The 9,776-nt window shown below is 29.5% G+C and overlaps 1 protein-coding gene across 1 annotated transcript; it reads left to right on the top strand.

Annotated features, from left to right (window-relative positions):
- Positions 1-760: 760 nt before the first annotated feature.
- On the top strand, positions 761-9,502 carry LOC115244734. Its single transcript, XM_029822653.1, has 7 exons — positions 761-1,456; positions 1,585-1,647; positions 1,755-1,958; positions 2,115-2,436; positions 2,710-2,850; positions 9,021-9,091; positions 9,221-9,502. Exons 1-7 carry the CDS (start codon positions 908-910, stop codon positions 9,323-9,325), a joined length of 1,455 nt encoding a protein of 484 aa, XP_029678513.1. The 5' UTR covers positions 761-907; the 3' UTR covers positions 9,326-9,502.
- Positions 9,503-9,776: the final 274 nt, after the last annotated feature.

The following is a 9,776-nucleotide window of genomic DNA, read 5'->3' as shown; positions in this document are numbered from 1 at the left end:
CGGCCGGCCAAGATGGCGAATTACTGCGCACTACAGAATGTACAAAGCACACAGGAAACAGCGCACAAGCAAAGCAGGAGATAACTGTTTTCAGCGTGATCCGAGCAAATCAGCATAAAGCGTTATTATAAGCGAAGCAGAGGCACTCGAAAAAGGCAGTTATAATTTCTATCAAACGAATTAACAAGAGGCACTCAAGGCACGTGTTCTCACTTTCACAGGTGTCGCTCGAATCCCAATTATCCTTCATATAGAAATATAGTCCCTGCGCACAGGAAATCAACCAATGAAATGTCTAATATAAGCGACACCATATTTGGCCCGTTCTATGATAAGTCGTATGTCGTTAGTCGTAAGCGAATTGATCAATCAGAGTCGATAATTTCAAAAATAATCGACTGTGATTGATTAATTTGCTTACGACTTAACAATAGCGTAGTACTTTGTTCTTTAGCGAACAGAAATACAATTGTTTTCCAAGTATTTTGACTTCTTATAATATTGTGTTTAAATTCTGAATATTATATAAATATTTATTATATAAATATTTTTTATACAGTAGCATTCAAGGTTTTTACATTATTTTATTTTATTGGATTTTTCTGTTTACAAGTTTATTACATCAATTAAAACATTATTATATTTTATTTGATAGTATAATAATACGTACTTTATATATACACACACCCCTAACAGCACACATGTCCAGAGGACATCCAGAGACCATCCAGAGGTTATTCAGAGGATGTTTAATATCCTGTGGATGTCCTCTGGGTACTCTCCGGATGTCCTCCGGAGAAGGTGTGTTGTTAGGGACATGTGTATGTGTATGTGTGTGTTCTAAAAAAGCAGGAAAAAAATAAAAAATAAATATAGCAGAAAACATTTTTTTATTTACAGTGCACAAATGGAGATAATATCTGGAAAAAGAAAGGGCAGTTATTTGTATGTATATGAAGGATGTACATACAATATTGATAAAAGATACAATTACATATATCGTTATGCAAAAAGACGTATTACAGCATGTAAAGGTCTGCTAATTAAAGAAAATGAAAAGTTTATTGTAGACTGTACACATAATCATCCAAGTGAGCTTTATATAAGTGATATTTTAAATCTAAAAAAAGAAATGCTTCAAATGTGTAAAGAAACCACTATAACGAATAAAGAAATATTTGATACCGTTTGTCAAAAAAATCCAAATGCAGCAGCTAATATTTCATATCATGCTATGAGAAATCTGTTATCAAGGGAAAAAATCAAAATGCGTCCTCCGTTACCTTTGAATGTATGTGATCTTGGCGATTTGCTTCAAGATTATGAACCTACAAAATATATTTATAAAGGCTGTGTTATATCTGAAGATAACAAGTATTCCTACATACTTACTAGTGATAAGCTTCTAAGAATATTAGAGAAATGTTCTGAAATTTTTATAGATGGTACATTTACTGTAAGTATTAATTGCTAGCACTTTATATTTGTAATTAAAACATTTACTTTGGCATTAGTTTATCGAAATATTATTTGTAGGCAATTATAATTGTTGTTATAGTCATATATAAATATATATCATTTCAGGTTGTACCTAGAGCACCAAACTTTGCACAATTATTTTCAGTACATGTGCGGTACATGGACAAGGTATTTGGATTTTGATGATAAATGATGATTATTATTCCATATACTTTTATTTCATATATACATTTGTTTAAATGTCATTTGGTTAAATTTGTCGTATTATTTTTTAGGGTATTGCAGTATTATTTATTTTGTGTGAAGCCAGAACACAATTAGTTTACAAATCCATATGGAAAGAAATTATAAAACTGGTTCCTGATTTGCAATGTAATTTGCGTTTCATAATGATGGATTACGAAAAAGCATCGATGAACGCTATCCATGAACAATTTCCCCACGCATCTCTACGAGGCTGCTGGTTTCATTATTGTCAAGTATTTAAATATTTGTTATTAGCGAAACTATCAACTTTGATTATTTATATTATTTATTTCTTACATTCATAATTGAAAAGTTTTTTTTTATGTAATTTATTAAAAGATACATTTCATTAAATATATTAATTACATATTTTATGTTTACTTTGATAGGCTGTTCTGAAAAGGTGGAAACGATTAGGACTTTTAAAAGCACCGGGCAAAATAGTATCCATGGCAATGACATTAGCATTAGCACCACCAGAAATGTTTTCAGAAGGTTTAACTCTTATGCAAATCATTGCGGATGAGGAATCTGATAATTATCCTAACATGTTACTTTTTATGAAGTATATGAGAAGCACATGGCTTCCAATATCGAATAAAATAAGTGTATATGGATGCCCAATTCGAACCAATAATCTTGTAGAATCATTTCATAATATTATGACGCAGAAAATGCAAACAGTTCATCCAAATCTTTGGATATTTTTAGGTATTTTTATTTATATAACATTTTATTATAAATACGAACACTGTATATTTATCCTCTCTAGCTTATGATTGTTAATACAATGGAAAGAATAAAAAAGATTTGTTCAGTTGATACAGAAAAATATAGATAAGATATATTTTAGAGATAAATAATAGAGATAAGATAAATTAATTTTTTAATTTAAAGTTATTTTTCAAGAATTAAATAATTAATTAAATAGTTTCAAATATTTTAAAATATTTATATCTTTAATAAAGAATTATTTTCTTATAGATAACATTTCGAAATTAATTACGGATCAAGAAATCAATTACGATCGTTTATTAAACGGTCTACAAATAACAAGAAATCGTTGTCGATTCAATAAATATAGAAATACAAAGATACGAGAAGCACAAAATTATCTATCTATTGGTATCTAGTCTTCAGTTAAAGTTTGTACTTAATATTATAAAGTTAATATTTATATCATAACATATTTATATATTATGTTTTTTATTTTGTTTTTTATTTATATTGTGTTTTTAAAAATGAATTATTCTCTAATTGTTTAATTTTCTATTTAATTCTTTGTTTAGTTGCAACTGCTGATATTGCTGATATTGAAGACGAAAGTCAAAGCATTCTTTCTTATTCAGAAAATATAGAGGTGGTTTGGAGGGGGCCACATGATAAAAATATGGGTTTGACCTTAAGTGGTCTTTTCAAGGTGAGGTCAATGTGGTCGATGTTTTCTTAAATGGAACCCCCCTTTTTTATTACATATTCTTGTAGCTTATCTCGAGAGCTTTTCAAAACACTATAATAAAGTATTTTTTCATTAAGTACTTTTTGATTTATTTTATATTTTAATCTGACATATTTTGATATAAAAGATAAAATATCTCGTAAAATATTTAGTTTTCGATAATCTTACCGTAATACTTTTATGTACAGAATAATGAGACAAATCAATTAGTATAAAAAAAAATAATTGTTTATAAGAAAAAGTATGTAATTATTTATTTTTAAACAATTATTTGTTTTTTTTATACCAATTGATTTGTCTTATTATTCTGTACATAAAAGTATTACGGTAAGATTATCGAAAACTAAATATTTTACGAGATATTTTATCTTTTATATCAAAATATGTCAGATTAAGATATAAAATAACTCAAAAAGTACTTAATGAAAAAATACTTTATTATAGTGTTTTGAAAAGCTCTCGAGATAAGCTACAAGAATATGCAATAAAAAAAGGGGGTTTCCATTTAAGAAAACGTTGATCACATTGACCTCACCTTGAAAAGTTCACTCAAAGTCAAATCTATTTTTTTATCATGTGGCCCCCTCCGAACCCTACAACTTCTGTTGGAAACATTTTTTTCGATAAAGCTTACTTTCCGAGATATTTTACAGTTTCAAGTGAAAAAACTCACCCTGTATATTAATTTTTGTGCTTACTCTTTGCGCTAATTAAATTTTTATATTTCCAAATAATATAGCAAATAAACAACTTTGCAAACGTAGCTGGATTAAACGTTTAATACGTATTACTTTCATTCACATGTCAAAAAGATGTATGATGTAAACTAATTGTAAGTATACTCCGTACCATTTTTTTGATATGTGAATCAAAATTATACGTACCAAACTTAGCTGCGTTTAACTCAGTTGCAATTATATCAAAACTGTTTATTTGCTTAAATTTCGGATTTAGCTATTTTCATCCTTATATCCGTAATATCTTTGCGTATTCATCCTTCCACATTAATGTATTGTATAAAAGTCGAAGTTAGAAGCAACAGAACGTATATGAGCTATTGATAAATATTTTTCTAAATTTAAGCTTCTTAGTTTGACAGATTCTCCAAAGTATTTTATCTTTTAACTTATGGTAATTATCGATTAAAATAATTTCCACGAAGAATTTACGCACGCTTTAACTTGTACCCTATAAGCTTCATATGTATAATCTCTTATTAAAATAATTAAAAGTTGTTGTTGAAATGAGCGGTCCCGCTTTTTGCCGTTACATCGAGGAAATCGGTCCTCACATTTCACGATACGTCGCTGAAGCAAATTTCGGATTTAGTTATTTTCATTCTTATATCTTTAATATCTTTGCATATTCTTCTTTATATAGTAATGTTTTGTGTATAAGTCGAAGTTAGTAATATCAGGCGTATTCATCCTTCCACATTAATGTATTGTATAAAAGTCGAAGTTAGAAGCAACAGAACGTATATGTATTACTAATAAATATTTATCTAAACTTAAATTTTTTTAGTTTAATAGACCCTCGAAAATATTATGTCTGCTAATTTATTAATTATAAGTGTCGATTAGAATTCCACGAGGAATTAATATTCACATTTCACGATACGTCGCCGAATTAAATTTTGAATTTAACTGTATTCATCTCCGTAATATCTTTGCGTATTCTTCTTTATTATAGTGTTTTGAAAAGCTCTCGACATAAGCTATAAGAATATGCAATAAAAAATGGGGGGTTCCATTTAAGAAAATATTGATCACATTGACTTGGCCTTGAAAAGATCACTCAAGGTTAAGTTCATATTTTCATCATGTGTCCCCCTCTGAACCCTACAACTTTTGTATAAAACATTTTTTTCCATCTTGCTTACTTTACGAGATATTTGCGTGCGTTGATTAAAATGACTCACCCTGTATATGCTATTGATAAATATTTTTCTAAGCTTAATCTTTTTAGTTTAGTAAATCCTCGAAAATATTTTGTTTATTAACTTATGATAACTATGAATTAAAATCATTTCCACGAAGAATTTGCGCACGCTTTAACTTGCATCATTAAAGCTTCATACGTATAATTTCTGATTAAAATTAATTAAAAGTTGTAATTGAAATGAGTGGTCTCGCTTTTTGCCATTACATCAAATTTATGTTTTATAGTAATGTTTTATGTAGAAGTGGAAGTTAGTGCTATCAAAACATATATGTGCTAATGATAAATATTTCTCTAAGCTCAAATTTCTTTGTAAATCCTCGAAAATATTTTATCTGTTAACTTATGGTAACTATGGATTAGAATCATTTCCACGAATTTGCGCACGCTTCAACTTGTACCATTAAAGCTTCATACGTATAATCTCTGATTAAAATTAATTTAAAGATGTAGTTGAAATGAGCGGTCCCGCTTTTGCCGTTACTTCGAAGAAATCGGTCCTCATATTTCACGATATGTCGCTGAAGCAAATTTCGGATTTAGCTATTTTCATCCTTATATCCGTAATATCTTTGCGTATTCATCCTTCTACATTAATGTATTGTATAAAAGTCGAAATTAGAAGCAACAGAACGTATATGTGCTATTAATAAATATTTTTCTAAGCTTAAACTTTTTAGTTTAGTAAATCTTCGAAAATATTTTATTTGTTAACTTATCGATTAAATTAGGCAATTATCGATTAAAATGATTACCACGAAGAAGTTACGCACGATTTAACTTGTACCATTTAAGCTTCATACATATAATCTCTGATTAAAATTAATTAAAAGTTGTAATTGAAATGAACGGTCCCGCTTCTTGCCGTTACATCGAAGAAATCGGTCCTCACATTTCACGCTATGTCGCTGAGGCAAATTTCGGATTATTATTTTCATCCTTATATCTATAATATCCCTGCATATTATTCTTTACATAGTAATATTTTGTGTGAAAATCGAAGTTAGTAGTATCAGAACGTATATATGCTATTGATAAATATTTTTCTAATTTTAAACTTCTTAGTTTGGCAGATTCTCCAAAGTATTTTATCTGTTAACTTATGGTAATTATCGATTAAAATGATTTCCACGAAGAATTTACGCACGTTTTAACTTGTACCATTTAAGCTTCATACATATAATCTCTGATTAAAATTAATTAAAAGTTGTAATTGAAATGAACGGTCCCGCTTCTTGCCGTTACATCGAAGAAATCGGTCCTCACATTTCACGCTATGTCGCTGAGGCAAATTTCGGATTATTATTTTCATCCTTATATCTATAATATCCCTGCATATTATTCTTTACATAGTAATATTTTGTGTGAAAATCGAAGTTAGTAGTATCAGAACGTATATATGCTATTGATAAATATTTTTCTAATTTTAAACTTCTTAGTTTGGCAGATTCTCCAAAGTATTTTATCTGTTAACTTATGGTAATTATCGATTAAAATGATTTCCACGAAGAATTTACGCACGTTTTAACTTGTACCATTTAAGCTTCATACATATAATCTCTGATTAAAATTAATTAAAAGTTGTAATTGAAATGAACGGTCCCGCTTCTTGCCGTTACATCGAAGAAATCGGTCCTCACATTTCACGCTATGTCGCTGAGGCAAATTTCGGATTATTATTTTCATCCTTATATCTATAATATCCCTGCATATTATTCTTTACATAGTAATATTTTGTGTGAAAATCGAAGTTAGTAGTATCAGAACGTATATATGCTATTGATAAATATTTTTCTAAGCTTAAACTTTTTAGTTTAGTAAATCTTCGAAAATATTTTATTTGTTAACTTATCGATTAAATTAGGCAATTATCGATTAAAATGATTACCACGAAGAAGTTACGCACGATTTAACTTGTACCATTTAAGCTTCATACATATAATCTCTGATTAAAATTAATTAAAAGTTGTAGTTGAAATGAGCGGTCCCGCTTTTTGCTGTTACTTCGAAAAAATCGGTCCTCATATTTCACGATATGTCGCTGAAGCAAATTTCGGATTTAGCTATTTTCATCCTTATATCCGTAATATCTTTGCGTATTCATCCTTCCACATTAATGTATTGTATAAAAGTCGAAGTTAGAAGCAACAGAACGTATATGTACTATCAATAAAAATTTTTCTAAATTTAAACTTCTTAGTTTGACAGATTCTCCAAAGTATTTTATCTTTTAACTTATGGTAATTATCGATTAAAATAATTTCCACGAAGAATTTACGCATGCTTTAACTTGTACCATTAAAGCTTCATACGTATAATCTCTGATTAAAATTAATTTAAAGATGTAGTTGAAATGAGCGGTCCCGCTTTTGCCGTTACTTCGAAGAAATCGGTCCTCATATTTCACGATATGTCGCTGAAGCAAATTTCGGATTTAGCTATTTTCATCCTTATATCCACAATATCTCTGCGTATCTTTTTTTATATTATTTTATGTTTTTTAGTAATGATACAAATATCTTCCTTAATTATTAATATTTTTGAAAATTACAACGTTTGTTTTGTTTGTTAAGAATGTATAAAATCTTGCAAAAAAAATTGTGTCTTTATTTGTTCGTCCACAATCGTCATTCGAGTTTTGCCCAATTTTTGGCCATTGAAATCTTTCTAGTCTCCTTAAACTTTTTAGTTTAGTAAATTCTCGAAAATATTTTATTTGTTAATTAATGGTAATTATTGATTAGAAACCAAGGGGAGATAATAAAAAGACCCATCGCTAACGATCGGCGGGCAGTCTTTATCCTTAATTAATATTACGCGGGTAGTAGCGCTAACAGTCGCAAGTGTCAACAGCGAGTGTCGATAATTATTGTAATATCGAGTAGTCACACTCAGTAAAAATCGTGGAGATCGAGGAGCAAGTCTCGCGACGTAAACCCGACTCCAAACACGCGCACGCGAGTGTCAGATAACACGATACGCGACCCGAGTAGGTAATAAATACGAGGACGAATTATAACCAAGACCATTTGAAATGAATAAAAGTTTTATTTAACTTCAAAAGTGTCCAGTGCTACGGGTAACCCGCCAGACGCATCCCAGATTCCTAAATCTTAATCCGGCAACGATCCCGAAATTTACTGTGCCTCACCCGAGGCATAACACTTTTGATTCATATCGTACTAGCTTAATAGGGCATTGTTTACATCATTAGAGCAATTTAATATAGTATTTAATATGCGTAATAAAAAATTAGTATAAACTAGCCCTATATGTAGAAAAAATACATAATAATTGTAATCATTTTCAAGTAAATAATGTCACAATTTTTGTTTAATGATTTCAGATTTTATTCAGTTAAAGTTTGTACTTAATATTATAAAGTTAATATTTATATCCTAACATATTTATATATTATGTTTGTTCAGGAAATATCGCTCCCTTTTCTCAATCTTTGCACCGGCATCTCACTTACTCTAGTCCTTCTCTCTAGCATTCTCTCTCTCTTCCTTTTTCCTCTTGTACGCGGCCGTGACCCAATCCCGCAGCCTGTCCTATCAATCTAACTAGTCTCGCGCAATGTTATCACCCAATCATAAGCACGCTCTCAGGACCTTATCCGCGCTCCTGCGTCGATATCGACCCTTCCGGAAATCCTCGATCATTCTGTGAGTACCGGTCTATCGTGATGCACGTTGCCTTTAGAACACTTTTTCGCTCTCTGAATATTCGGTTTAGATTCTCGTGGATCTGAATTCTGTCCGACACCCCCGAAACCAGACATTTCTCGGGTTATTTATTAAACAATGTTTTTTATTTTGTTTTTTATTTATATTGTGTTTTTAAAATGGATAATTCTCTAATTGTTTAATTTTCTATTTAATTCTTTGTTTAGTTGCAACTGCTGATATTGCTGATATTGAAGACGAAAGTCAAAGCATTCTTTCTTATTCAGAAAATATAGAGGTTGATGAAAATAGAGACGCTGAAGAATGTAGTGATAATAATGAGGGTAATTAAATATAAGTATATTATTAAATATATGTAAAATACGGTGGCATATATATATAAAGTAAAAAAGAATTATTTTTGTAGAACATATTTATGAAGTTCCCGATGATGATTATGGTTACTGGATTAATAATGAAGATACAGAGGAAGACGAACAAGAAATACCATTTTTATCTATTAAGAATATAAAATCAACTATAAATACGAACAGTTTATATGAAAAAGGAAGATGTATCATATGCTTAGTTGAAAAATCTGAGATAGTTTTTATACCATGTGGGCATTTATGTTGCTGCAAAAACTGCATACAAAAGTTATTACAAGAAAGATGTCCTGCTTGCAACAACACCTACAGTAACTACATGCCAATAATAACACCATAATATAATTTAGGTATGATTTATATTTATTAAACACATATATCTTCTAAAACATATTAATAGTATCCTAGCAAACAGAGATATATAATTGTTATATAACATGTAATGTATATGTTAGTTACATGTTATATAACAGTTATATATCTGTGTTTGCTGGATAGAAACAAAGATCAAAGAATCTAAATTTCCATATTTAATTTATATAAATTTTTATCATTTTTAGTTATGATGATCTCTATTTGAACAAGAAGAATAAGGAT

The sequence above is a fragment of the Formica exsecta genome, unplaced genomic scaffold (assembly GCF_003651465.1).
Source record: "Formica exsecta isolate Colony F162 unplaced genomic scaffold, ASM365146v1 scaffold840, whole genome shotgun sequence".
In the NCBI taxonomy this organism is placed as follows: domain Eukaryota; kingdom Metazoa; phylum Arthropoda; class Insecta; order Hymenoptera; family Formicidae; genus Formica; species Formica exsecta.
This window is presented reverse-complemented; position numbering and strand designations above follow the sequence as displayed.

Coding starts and splice junctions, on each gene's coding strand:
- LOC115244734 (XM_029822653.1), top strand. CDS start 908: ATGGAGATAATATCTGGAAAAAGAAAGGGCAGTTATTTGTATGTATAT. Junction 1,959..2,114: donor GCTGGTTTCATTATTGTCAA/GTATTTAAATAT, acceptor TTACTTTGATAG/GCTGTTCTGAAAAGGTGGAA. Junction 9,092..9,220: donor CTTATTCAGAAAATATAGAG/GTTGATGAAAAT, acceptor TTATTTTTGTAG/AACATATTTATGAAGTTCCC.